Raw genomic sequence first — 14,474 nt, forward strand, 5'->3', positions numbered from 1 at the left:
TGAGTTGATTTAATGGTGCCCCAGTAGGCTCTGGGTTTTATCCAAAGTGCAATTTTTACTAATTGAAACTCCTTTATTGCTTCTCTAACTCTTTCTTTTAAGGCCTGGTCTAAAATCAGTTACTTGGGTGCATACAAACCTGAACTTTAAAACTGCTGAAGTCTCTTTGATAGTACATATGTAAAAGAGCCATGAAAGTATGGAGAAGCAGAATAAGTGATAAGAAGTAAACCTGCACAAAATTTTCTCAACCAGCCACTAGAATGTAAGTTTCATTATAAGGGCAGGGACATTGTTTTGTTCAGTGATATGTCCCCGGCATCTAGAACAGTGTCCCTCTATTGTGTTGAATGAATAATTGATAACACCCAAAAGTAGAATGCTGAATAAATCTGTTTCAAAAACTAACTTTGAGTTTCAAAAATTGATAATTGTTAGTGGGAAATGTGTTTCAACAGATAAGGAGTTGAAGAGTATTTCGGTGTTGAGTTGCTTATCAAAATAAGACAGCAGTGGGTTCACATGCAGATGTGAAAAATTAGTCTGTAGATGTTTTAAACTAATCTATTCCTCACAAATGGTTTGTTTTGGGTTACTTTGGTATTTTTTAACAAGTGTTTTTATCATTAGTTCAGGTTAGTGACATGATTTTTTTTCATTTTAAATTAGCCAATTTCTAGAGTTTCCCAGTTTGCAAAATGCCAGTTAACACAAGTTTTACAAGATTGGGCTTTTGAAGTGTATTATGTTCTTATATAAAGCAGATGTGCTGTTTGTATTTTATTCTTCTCAGTTACTGCAAAAATATATATTCCTTTAATAAGTATTTCTGGAGACTGCCTAAACCAAAAATATATTTGATGTTTAGGAAATCAGAGACATATTAAAAACTTCCCAGTGAATAATTAAAACTTTACTGTAAAACTTGAAAAACCAAGTCCTGAATATAATTTGGAGCCTTGTTGGCATTTGGCACATTAATACACTGAACTATTCAAGTTAGAGTACATATGCTTTTATGAAATTACCTTTTTCTGTCATTATGAATATTTTCAGTCATTCGTTTTGTTTACTTAAAGTGACTTAATATACTTCAGGCTTGTAAAGGTGACTTTTTCTTTCTTTTTTTTTTTTAAGTAACCAACCCAGAAACCATGTATTCTAGAATCTTGTTCTAGTTTAGGATGTCTCTCATTGAGGTTCGTCAGCATATTTGTCCCTTACTTGGATTAGTGGTTAAATATAAATATACATGCATGTATATGATGAACTGTAGTGCTGATATCCAATCTCTATAAATCAACTACAAATTAATTTCACTTTACATTTTTATTATGTAATACAATATTCTCTAATATGGTTTATGATTCCCTCAGAATCAGTCTGAGGGCAGAATCTTTTTTAACTTCTTTAATAGAAAATTTCAACTATAAATAAAAATAGAATTATGTAGTGAACTTCATGTACCCACACACCAACTCAGTAAATATTTTACCCGTAGCTACCTTATTTCCTTTATCATCACATATGTCCTCTCCATCCTTTTGTAGTTTTTTTGAGGTAAATCTTAAATCTTGAACCTATCTATTTTAGGATGACCCTTGAAATAACAGAAAGTAGCAAAGACCAGTTCTTCCAAGAAAACAGAATGAGGTCTGGAAGTCATTGTTGAAGCAGATTGTTTTTCATAGTCTGGTACTTGGTTGACATAGTTCAGTGTCACATGTGTTTGTATGTACAATGATTTCTCAATAAATGCTGGTTACCTAACAAGGAATCATCTTGGTATTCCCTGAACTCTTCATCCATTTTTTAGAGATATGTGCAGTTTTGTAAGCTGCATTTTTCCTATTTTCTTTTTTCTCTTACGTTTCTTTCTTTGTAAACTGCATTTTATTAATAACAAGTCTGAAGTAACTAGTGTGTTCTCTGAGGCTCTTTGTTCAAAAGGAAGGGTTGGGTTAATAAATGCATCGTTTAAAGGACGTAGACAATGAACACAGAAAAGAGCAAATACATGGTAATAAATGAAAACCTGAAACATATTTTTGTTTCACAGATGATGAACCACTAGCACCAAGTAAAGTCATGGATTTACTAACTGGGAATATTTTTTTTAATGTGATGAGTTCTACCTTGATACGCAGGTAGCAAGACCAAATGAGTTAGTAAAATCCTCTCCAGTTGAATGGTTCTTACTCATTAAGGGAACTTTTAAAAGCATTTGGTGTTTTACTTTGACCTATATAGAATTAAACATCGTGAATATATATCATCTCATAGACATTTTTAGGTCTATCGGATTAAAAAACATGCGTAGGCACATATATTGACGTACTTGGATAATGAATTTGTAAATTTTCCTAATTTAGATAGATTTTTGTTTTTTCTCCTTTAATGTATTTAGTTTAATAGTGCTTGGAGTAATGAAATTCAAATAATACTGGAATTCAGCACTGGAAGAAATAGAAAAGGGTGAGCACGCGGTGTCAGTTTACTGAAGGCTGAATGGAGAAAGTGAAGAGAATTCACAGTAAAAGTTAAAAAAAATTGCCCTTTAAGACGTGATTTATTTTTTCATTTTTCTGGGACTGGTGCTGATGGCTGCAATCAGCAGTCATTCATTCACTTAACAAGTATTTCTCAAGCACCTACTATGTGACATGTGCTACACTGGGGATACAGAAATGGACACGGGTTTCTGCTTTAGTGGTGGGAGCTTATATTCTAATGTGGGAGACACACAGCCAAAGTATGGAAAGAAATAATGTGATTTCAGATAGTGATTTAAGTGCTATGAGAAAAAAGCATGGCTAGATAAATTAGAAAGTCGGGGACAGTGGGCAAGCAGCTCCTCCTGCAAGGTGGTTAGAAAAAACTTTTGTAATGAAATGATATTTGAAGAGATCTAAATGTTAAGAAAAGAAGCCGGTCTTTCCTGAATGGGAATAAACTTAACCATACGTTGCTTCCACACAGATATTTTAATGGTTCTCTATTGTATATATGATCAAAAATCTAAAACCCTTGGCCCAATCTACCTCTCCCTTGAATGAATAAATCAGTTTGGTCCTCTCCTTGAACCAGACTGATGTATTCATTATTGTCTCACTACTTTCCTTCCCCATTACACTTCTCATTTTTTGCCTGCTCCTTTTTCTCTGCTTGGAATACCCTTTCTCTTCTACAGATTTTGACTCTGCCTGGCTTACTGTCCATCATTGTCTGAGCCTATAGAGGTTAGCCTGTGAAACCCCATGTGGCACCTGCCCTTCATACTACTGAATAGGCACTTGTTGTTTTCTTTTGTTTATGTGTATGTTGCCTCTCAAGTAGATAGTATAATCTTTGTAAGGCACGGCCTTTTTTAATATTGTCTAGATATCTTTATCTCGAGGCTTAGAAATGGATATAGCAAAGTATTTCCTGCTAAATTCTTTGAAAAATATTAATAAAGGGTGAAAGAGCTTTATTTTTCTCTATCCACTCAGGGAAAAATGCACTTGGGGTTGGAACATACGAGTGGGAATGGGCAGTTAAAAATTTGGGAAGTGTTAGAAGAGCAGGAACTACTTCCTGCTTACTGCTCAGTGTGCCCCATTCCCCTTCACCCAACACTCCTGTCTGACTTGTTCATTTTGAGCACCAGGATTGGAATTAGGAAAGAAGAACGTCATTATTTTAAAACAATAGTGGCATAACTGAAACGCATATCCCGATTTTGTTATTTGAAGACTTTTCCCATATTATCCTGGGCTTTCTCTTGCTCTTAGCTGGGTGGTAAAGCAAGCATTGAACCTGGATGGAAAAGAGATTTTACAAATAGGAGGAAGGAAGAAAGTGAAGGTGCAAGAAGTGAGGATCACAGTGTAGAGATGATTTGTTTTAGAAAATCACATTGCCATTGGAAGGGTTCAAATGCTTCGCTGCATGTTTGTGTTTTTTTGTGCTCTCTGTGCTGCTGTTGGGTTTTGTTTCCCTTTCTCTCCAGCTGGTATTATTCCTTTTAGTGTTTTTTCAATCTTGCCATTTGTTTTCGTATTCCTTGGTGTCTTTCAACTTTCTTTTACTTGAGACTCTTTAAACACAGTGTAAGAAAATGTAATAAAAAGACAAATTGGAAGAATTACTATTTTAAACAAACAAATGAATGGAAGACTTAAAGCCAGGTTAGGTGAAAAGAGAACTATTGCTCTAATGAAGGTTTAAAAAAAAGTTAAAGAAAATTACCAAGGAATGGGGTTTGTTTTAAAATCTTAAGTGTGATGCAAGTTCTTATTTACATTATTGAGGCACATTTTATGGAAATTTATACTGTTATTCCCAAGTATTCTTCCTCACCTTCGTTAAATTTTCCTATGGTGATGTATTATGACTTTGCAGGTGACGCGGTTTTTTAGAAATACTTTTCAGTATCTTCAGTATTAATAACTTGATCTAGGGAGGTCAGACTCCTATATGATCTGTTAATGAAGGTCTCCTCGAAAAATGCTTGGGCTGTAGCTCCAAGGAGGAGTGTGTTACATCAAATTCAACATGTGCAAAACAAAGCACTTTACGTCACAGATTAACTCTCCCATTTGACTTAATTCTCTTGGTGGCATCATTTGCTCATTCTTGAAATACTTGAAGCCTTGATATAACCCCTGACCTTTTTTCTCTGCACACTTCATTTCCATTCAGTGAAAACCTGTTGATTGAGAGTCACTGTTACTGAAAGCGTATTGAGCCGTGTTAAAGACTGGATTCAAATTTTTACTCTGTTCCCGCTAACTTACGATCTTGTGACTTCTCTGAGCCTTGTTTTCCGTATTTGTCAGGAGGTGATGATGGAATTGATTTCAGACATCCTTCCCGTCTTTAAAAGGCTTTTATTCTTCTTTAGCACTGTTTTACCTCCATCGCTTCCTTTCTCCTAATTCAACCCTTACGGCTTTATTTCTGGTTTGTAGCCTCTCCAGCCCTTGGTCTCTTTCTTCTTGTCAGTTCATCCAGTAGTGTGGTGTTAATGCTTCTAAAACATGGTTTTGTTATGTCATTTTTGTCCAAGTCGGCAAGCATTCTTTGCCTAAGAATAAATTCTGCACGTGTTGACTCATATTCAAAGTCTTCCACAATCGAGTCAGTCGATAATGTGATCCGTACAGCAGTCCTGAAGTACTTGAGAAAGGAGGGTTTCATAGAGATTAAGTGAATCTCTCAGAGTTAAATGGATAAGAGACAAAGGTTTTTGTCCTTTTTAGCCTGACTTACTTCACTTAGCATAATACTCTCAGGATCCATCCATGTTGTCACAAACGGCAGAATTTCATCTTATGGCTGAGTAGTATTTCATTGTACCCATGTACCACGTCTTTATGCAGTCATCCGTTGAAGGACATTTAGGTTGTTTCTGTGTCTTGGGTATTGTGAATAATGCTACAGTGAACGTAGGGCTGCATATATCTTTATGAAAAAATATTTTCAAAAATTTCAGCTAGATACCCAGAAGAGGGATTGATGGGTGATATGGTAATTCTATTCTTAATTTTTCGAGGAATCTCCATACTGTTTTCCATAGTGGCTGCACCAGTTTACATTCCCACTAGCAGCGTGTCAGGGTTCCATTTTCTCCATATCCTCTCCAACACTTGTTATTTGTCTTAATTGATAATAGCCATTCTAACAGGTGTGAGGTGGTATCTCAAGGTGGCTTTTTGATTTGTGTTTCCCTTATAACTAGTTAAGCATCTTTTCATATATCTGTTGGCCATCTCTGTGTCCTCTATGGAAAATTTACTATTCAGGTTCTCTGCCCTTTTTTAATCTGATTGTTCATTTTTGTTGTTGTTGTTGAGTTGTATGAGTTTGTTGTGTATCTCGGATATTACTCCCCTATCAGAAGTCTCGTTTGCAAATATCTTCTCCCATTCAGTTAGTTGCCTTTTTGTTGATGATTTCTTTTGCTGTGCAGAAGCTTTTTAGTTTGATGTAGTCCCATTTATTATTTTATTTTATTTTATTTTTAGTGAAATAAGTCAGATGGAAGAGAAAAAGAACCATATGATTTCACTCATGTAGGATATGAAACAAAAACCAATCAACCAACCAACAAACAAAAAAACTCACAGATACAGACAACGGAATGGTGATTAACAGAGGGAAAAGGGGGGTGAAGGGTGGATGAAGAGGGTAAAGGAAGTCAAATACAATGTGATAGAAGGGGAGACTAGGCTCCAGGTGGTGAGCACACAATAGAGTATACAGATGTCTTATTACAAAGTTGTACACCTGAAATTTATATGTTAATAACCAATATTACTCTAATGAATTTAAAAAAATAAAGAGGTAAAGGGAGGTCTTCTGAGTTGATCAGTGCCCAGTCTGTCTTATTTTGTTTATTAAGCAATATAGTCTTCAAGGATAAAAGGATAAAACATGAGTGTTTCCCACTAATATCATCCCCCTTCCCAGACCTAAATCCTGTCAACAGTTTAATGTACATTTTTTACTCTCCTTTGTGTGCATTTACAAGTGTGCGTGTCTATGTCTGTGTGTGCGTGTGTTTTAACAAATATTATTTGAATTTTTCTCTCTTGTCTTAGAGAAGTTTCTATATACCTGGTCTCCTGTTTTGAAAAAATGACTGCATAGTATTTCATAATACGGCTGTTGCCTAAATTATTTATGCAGTGACTATTAATATGTCAGTAGTTTTTGTTTCTGTTTTCCATGTACAGTGTGGCAATGAAATCCTTGTGTATACATTTTTGTCCACATTTGCGACTGTTAGTTTAATGTTTTTTTTTCATTGAGAATATAAATTCCTTGATAGCAGGTATTCTCATACTGTTTTATAATTCCCTTTAGGATTTAGCTTATAGAACTGAGCAAATGTCCTAACATCTAAGAAAGCAAGAATATTTGCAAATACTTGGAGCTGTTAATATACCCAGTTTCTATCACTGGTATATTCATATTACTGCCATTAGTTTACACTTGGCAGTACACTCAGATGTGTAAGTTAACCCTTTAATTTGGTCTGCTGAAATACCATTTTATTTGATTTTGATGTATAATTTCCACGTACCTCTATTTCTATTATTTAAATATTTTTCTCTAAAATTAAAGTGGCTTTATTGATTTTTCTAATTGTGAGAAAAATATATGCTCATTGCATTTAATTCAGCCAGTATAAAAAAGTTCAAACCAACCAACCAACCTCACAGCAATATCTGAATTTATAAAAATGGCATTTTATGTCTTTGCCATCTTTTCTCCACTTAGTTTCAAGAACGTCATTTCTCATGGCTATGTTACGTGTTATATGGCTATTCAATAATCCAATCATGTTGCCAAGCTCTTAAAATGTTTCTAATTTTTTAGATCAAAAACACCATTGTTAAATTTTATTATCAATGTCTATTTATGTGTACTTATTTCATTGTTTCCTCAAGTTCTTAGACGTACAATTCCTTAGTCAAACATAAACTTTATTTAACAGTCATGGGTTGACAAAACCTGATCTTTTATGTAGGGTGGAAAAATAAAAGAAATAAACCATTTTCCTCATGAAGCTTAGAGTCCATTTGGAAGATAACATTCACTTTTGGAATTTCAAAAGAATAATTAAAAAGCACTTAACAGAATCAACTTTTTATGTTAAATAGTAAAACATAGTATAAAATGCTGTGAGGTTATAAGAGAAGTTATCAGGATCAAGTACAGTTATTTGGTCAAGACTTCATGGAGGAAATGGATTTAGGATGGAGAAGACAAAATGCAGAACTGAATTTATCCAGTTAAAAATAAGCATTTTTTTCATTTACAATCTGAGAATTTGATTATTAAGTAAAATACCAAGAATAAACAAACATGGAAAGAATTTAATAATGAAGTAAATTGCTTGTTAAATTAAAACTTCAAAACGCTTCCTGTGGCTTTCATCATAAAGTCATTTTAAGTTAAAATGAATAACCAAACATATTCTTTTGTTCAGTTTGAAGCTCACTTGAAAAGAGAAGCAGCAGCAGCAAAAATCTGTGCACCTGGTGTTCAAAGCACTGTTGCACCCTCAGTGATGAAGTCAGGGTTGATGTGGCTTTTGAGGACTGGTCCATCTTTGGCCATGGTGTGGTTCTATCACGTCTCCTCTTTGGAGACATGGCTTCTTTTTAATTAGATGAGTAGGGTCACGGAGAGCATTAAGGTAGGCATTTGTACTTTGCCTTTACTCACGTTTGCGGTGGCCACTGGGATTATTGGGTTTATTTTGGCTTGCGTGTTTGGTTTTTATTTAAATATGCCTCGTGCATGGCACAGTGCCAGACTAGGTGCTTAGTCGTGGTCATATAGATGGGAAAATAAATGACTGGTATCTAGAATTCTGAGAATGTGCCTGACTACACGTATTGTCCTGCCAGGTCCCTGAAGAAATAAGCACTAGGGCTATTCCAGGCCACAAAAAATAAACAAAAAACGATCACTAGGCCCTTCCTTCTAGGGCTTTGGCCCCAAAATCTGTGGTGAGGGAGATGTAACTGGAAAGCCAGCTGTAGGCGCTCATGGTCCAGGATAGTGAGTGAAAAGCCCAAGTAGTCTCCCTCCTGGAGGAGAGGAGCAGAGCACATAGTGAAAAGAGAGGAATCGCTCGAAACATTTAAGGGAGGGAGTCCAAGCAAAGGAGATCATCCAAGGAGAGGCTATAGAAGACCTTCCAGAGCTCAGGCCAGTTTGTGTCCCGGGTGCATCTTCACCGCCTTGCTTGTTAAGCCCAGGGCCCCTTGTGCCAAATGTTCTTCTCCGCCCTCTTTTCCCACTTTGGTTCACTCAACAAATATTTATTAAGGCAGATACATGATGGGTAAAAAAAAAAAAGAATCCTTGTGGAGCTCACATTCTAGTGAGTAATAAATCTTTCCCCCGCCTATAAATTCCCCCCCCTCCCAAGGCGTACATTCACTTCAACTCTCCTCCCCTCACCAAAACTCCACCCTCATTACAGTGGTATTAATATAATTGTGGCCTTTTTGGTGTTCATTTTGTCCTTGATCCACATAGTTGCTTTTCTTCTTTTGGTTGGTTGTGTGATGGTGGTTGTGATGTAGAGTAGGGGGAAAGCCTAGAATTCCTGCCAAAGGGTATCTAGGTGGGCAACAGAGATATTTAGGTTAAACACACTGAGACACAGTTTGTATGTGACTTCAGTTTTTGTTGAGAACACATTGGAAATACAGTTAGAGGATAAAGATAAGGGAGATAACTGGAGGAAAGGCAGTAGACAGCTGCTTTGAATGTCTGCTGTGTGCTTAGCTTGTTCAGATTGAATGGAGGATGGTTATCTAAAAATATTAAATGGTAAGTTAGTACTGAAATAATTGGAATTAGCATGATAAAATAAGTGGAAGGGGTATTAGGCTAGAAATCTAAACCACATTTCTTATCTAAACCAAATAAGTCAGTCTGGGCTTCAGTTCTGTAGAAGGGAAGTAAAACTAGATCAGTGAGTGCATGGTTCTCAACACTTTACATTAAAAACCCCTACGAGATTTTTACAATACAATCTTTGGAAGTTAGGGCTTGGGCCTCTTTTCAAAATTCTCTATCAATATTATTTAAAAACTGCCCAGGTCCAGGTTGAGAACCACTGCAGTGGATGAAAGGCATTTCAAACTGTGACATCTTAACATTTTATGAAAGCAGTTTGGCCTCCCCTGAGCAACTATAACTGTGGAAATACATACAAATGCAAAGGGAATTGTTGGAGTGATTAATATTAAGATGCTATTAATTAAGAAATCAAATGGCTGGTATAGCAAAGAGGGTAACAACATTCTTTTGCCATTAACTTCTTTTATTCCTGTCTTACTTTCCTGCATGTTCTGTTTTAAAGAATATTACTGTTTTTTTTTCTGCAGCCTTTTCTTAATAAATGTTGCTTAATAAGCAGCTTTGAATTTCCACACGTCTATATAAGGTTTCAGTTGCTGTTTCTCATCACTGGAAAAGTCCTTAGTTTATTAACCCGTAGACTAATGAATGAGGGGAAGCAATGGGGCCTGGGAAAGCTCGGCATGCTCAGCAACACAATGAGACTTCAAAGCCATTAGTGTGATATGAGGGCTTTTATAATAGAGGTGAACATTCCTTATTATTTCCCAAAGGATATCTTCGAGGGCATTGTCTACTTACTTTCCCATTTGTTCCTTTATTTAATCAAGAACTGAAATAATGCAGTTTGAGAGACCTTTTTTTTAGATAGTCATAAAATCTCAGAGTTGGAAGAATAAAAGCTACCTGGTGGTTGAATTCTTTCCTAAATATCCTAGAAAAATGGTTGTCTAAACTATATTTGAATCTCTGTGTTACCTGGTGACTCAGTAACTGCTGAGGAAACTTATTCCATTTTTGGAAAGCTCTGATCATTAGAAAGTATTTTCTTACATGGAAAGAATTAAATTCTGACTCTGCAGTCCCTTGGGCTATAATAAAATCTATTTCTATTTCATACTGAAAGTTCTTCAGTAGATAGATGACTAGGTTTACATGTTGGTTTTTCCTCCATCTAATTACTTCTTCTCTGGCTTTTTTGTATAGCTTGATTTTGAGACCATTTGTCTAGTTTATTTATATCCCTTTTGAAATATGTTAGCACACAGAATGTGTCTTTTGGAGAATGGGTTTGATTTTAAAACCAGCCTTCAGTAAGATTTCTCACTTTGTTCATACTATGTCCTGTAAGTTACTTTTATATCACATAAATTTACCTCAGTCATGCCATCTTGTACCCCTTAACTCTTGACTAGTAAGTTTTTCAATTTTTCTATAATTTTTTGCTCATGTCTAGTTACTTGTAAACTTGTCTTCTTAGATATAACTATAGGACTTAATATTTCTTTTTTACATTTTATCTGGGATATCAGTCTTTTCGAATCGTAATGCAGTGAATTCACTGTCCTTTTTAGCATGGGATATTGTCCAAAATTGGTGATCATATCTTTTGTTATACACATGCAGGTTGTAGCTAAGAGCTTTTTTCAGGTTCTGACAGGCTTTTCCCTGTCTATTTGTTCTTAAGTACAAAAGTGATCACTGTTCCCATCTGTTGGTAGACAGAATTGGTGTGTGTTTTTTCCTGGCACCAAGTTTTATACTTGTCTATGAAATTTTGTACTTTGGAAGTCCATAAATAAAGAAGCATCTGTATGACTTAATATGTATTTTGAAGATTACTGTGGTTGTTAATGAGTTTTTGAATAATGTGGTTTCTATTTCAGTAACGTGTCTTTTTTTCCCTTTTAGAGGATGGATCTTGGAGAATGTCTGAAAGTCCATGACCTGGCTTTAAGAGCAGATTATGAAATTGCATCCAAAGAACAAGATTTTTTCTTTGAACTTGATGTATGTGATTTTGCTTTAATGGGTTAGGTTATCTTTTGCAATAAAACATTTTGAATGTGTATTAATTTCTCTTAATAGGAAAAGGCTCTTCGCCTTTGGTTATATGAGGTAGTACTAAATTAAGTAAGATCATATACTGTCCTAACTAACAATATTTTTTAACAATATAAGATGAAGGGCAGCCGGTTAGCTCAGGTGGTTAGAGCGCGGTGCTCTTAACAACCAAGTTGCTGGTTCGATCCCACACGGACCAGTGAGCTGCATCCTGCAAAAGTAGATTTAAACAACTACTTGACTTGGAGCTGATGGGTCCTAGAAAAACACACTTAAATGAATAAAAGTTTTAAAAATAAAGTGAAACTGGGTATTTTAAGAAAATATGCAAAAGTCATGCAATTCATATTTTCTTTTGAAAATTGAGCATATTCTTCCCAATAAAGTTGTCATGATTAAAGAAGCATCAATTTAAGTAAATATAAGCAACTAATTTCTTGTTTATATATAAGGCCATTTAATAATCTACTGAATTTTTACATTCATATTCATTTTTATATCTGTAAATACACAGGTGGAGAGAGGGAGGATGTTAAGGACGCAGTTTTTTATGTAAAACTAACAGAAGAACTATTAGAGGAAATAAAAGATGCCATTTAGGTATCTGAAGGGCTCAAAATCTGACTATATTGTTTTTATACAAACATGGGTATTGTTTATGTAAAAATAGGGAAACTTTTTTCATACTTCAATAAAACATACCAGTCAGCATTACATAAAACTGATGAGCATAAATCTTACAACACTTTTTATCAGTGAGGTGATAGGTGTTTTATTTATAGGTGTTTTATAGGTGTTGGGAGATAACAGCAGTAAGTAGGCCTTCCATCTACTTTTCTGAACTAAGAATTTCTGCTAATGGAAATGAAAACCATCTATGTAAACATAATTTAATATGTGGCTGAAGCATGTGGGGGAAGCACCTTAAAGTAACTGGGTTATCATTTAATACACACTGGGCATAAAATACAGCAGAAATTCATCATCTGGATGTAAGGGTATGGGTAGTATATTTAGGTTATTTTTTAGTCTTTTTCTATTATAGTATGATAAAGCATTATTTTTACATACGAAGTGTCTAGAATAAATGTCTAGATATAGAATAACTGAGACAGAGTAATTTTGCCAGATTGCTGTCCATCAGAATTAACAAGTTAGTATAAATAAGCATAAGGAACCTGAGAGAAATATAAATATAACAACTTTGCTGTTTGTTAATAAATTTAGCATAACATTTCATTGTAAGTAAAATAAAAAGACTTGGAGTTTCAAAAAACAGAATTACCAATTTATCGTCCCACCAGTAATACTATGAGATTGTTTCCCATATGGCAACATAGTGTGTTGTCAAGATTGCTTGGCAACTTTGATAGATGAAATGTGGAATATAGAGTGTAGTTTTAATTTGCATTTCTCTTATGAGTGAGTTTGAACATATTTCATATGTTTTAATATCTGTTTATAGTTCCTTTTCAGTGAACTATCTGTACAGTTACTGGTTTTGGCTATTGGCTAACTTTGGGTGTTAGCATTTTTCTAGCTGATTTGTACTAACTTTACATATTACGAAAATTAGTCCCTTCTCTCTGATAATACATTGGATTTTTTTCCCCTGTTGCTCTTTTGGTGGTAATGGGCCTTTCAGAATATTTTTGTCTAATTTATTAATCTTTTAAAGATCTCCATGGGATTAATTTGAAAGGCCATCCCTCATTTGAGGTTATGATTATTTCTCTCACATGATTTCTTCTGGTATTTTTATGGCTTCATTTTATACACTTAAACCTTGGATCCAACTTAAATTTATTCTTGTCTAAGGAATTGAGGTATAGATACAGCTTTTTTTTTTTTACAGATAACTACTTAGTTGACGCAATACTATTTATTGGTTAGTCCATCTTTTCTCTCCCAATGCTTTGAGATGCCACTTTTATCTTTACATAGGGAAATGTTCATATGGTAGATTTTTGGTTTAAAGATGAATTTTAAATTAAAAGAGTTAATAGCTATTTGTCATCACAGATAAAAGCTTTAAATGACCTTTACTGCTTTTCACTTTCAAGAAATTCTTGGGTTGACCAACCATTTTTAGAATTCTATATATTTTTAGAATTCTATATATGCTGAGTAAATTTATATTTTCAATTAAAACATTTTCCAAATCATCTGTATATCTGTACAGTAACATGAAAGTCCAAATTGCTTAACTTGGGGAATACATTTTGAAAGTTTACTTTTAAATGAACTATTAAAAAAAGCACTGTGAAGAACATCTTTGAATGTTAATATTTCCATACTTGCTGATTACTTAGAACAAATTTCTGGAAGTAAAATTACTAAGTTGGGGGACATTCTTAAGGCATTTGATACCAATTACCGCATTGCCTTTTTATAAAGTCTGCCACTGGTTTGGGCTTCCTTCAGCAGAATATGAGAATGGCACTTTATTTACAGCCTTACCTTTCCTGGGAATTACTGATGTTTACTCTTTGCCAATTTGATAGATGAATAGTATTTCTGATTCATTTTTTAATCTGCTTTTTGTTATTTTACGTTCATAATAGCATTTTTTAAAAGTGTAATTTTTTGAGTAAAGATATTTCTGAATAAAGTTGATTTTTCTATCAATAATTGTCTTTTAATTAAACTTTGTAGGCTATGGATCATCTGCAGTCATTCATTGCAGACTGTGATCGAAGAACAGAAGTGGCTAAGAAAAGATTAGCAGAAACTCAAGAAGAGATTAGTGCTGAAGTGGCAGCAAAGGTAAGCATTTCAATCATTTCAATAGTACAAAATACAGTTTCAGTGTACTACTATTACTTTTTTATTTTGAAAAATTATATTCACAGAGATTGTAAAGACATCTACAGGGAATTCTATGTACTCTGCTCCAACCTCTCCTTACGTTAACATCTCACACAACTATATAGTACAGTAACAAAGCAAAGAATATCCGTCCCGTCCTTACATTTTATTCAGATATCACCAGTTAATCATGCGCTCATTTGTGTGTGTGTAATGTAATGTTATCACATGTG

General features: G+C 34.5%; 1 protein-coding gene across 1 annotated transcript in view; it reads left to right on the forward strand.

The window, feature by feature from the left end:
* LOC308492946 (putative RNA-binding protein Luc7-like 2) overlaps positions 1-14,474 on the forward strand; it is a 63,284-nt gene that overhangs the window by 19,463 nt on the left and 29,347 nt on the right. The window contains 2 exon segments of the mRNA XM_081038477.1: positions 11,281-11,379; positions 14,089-14,199. Of these exon segments, the coding sequence (XP_080894603.1) occupies positions 11,281-11,379; positions 14,089-14,199 (210 nt within the window).

The sequence above is a fragment of the Rhinolophus hipposideros genome (assembly GCF_964194185.1).
Source record: "Rhinolophus hipposideros genome assembly, chromosome: 25".
In the NCBI taxonomy this organism is placed as follows: domain Eukaryota; kingdom Metazoa; phylum Chordata; class Mammalia; order Chiroptera; family Rhinolophidae; genus Rhinolophus; species Rhinolophus hipposideros.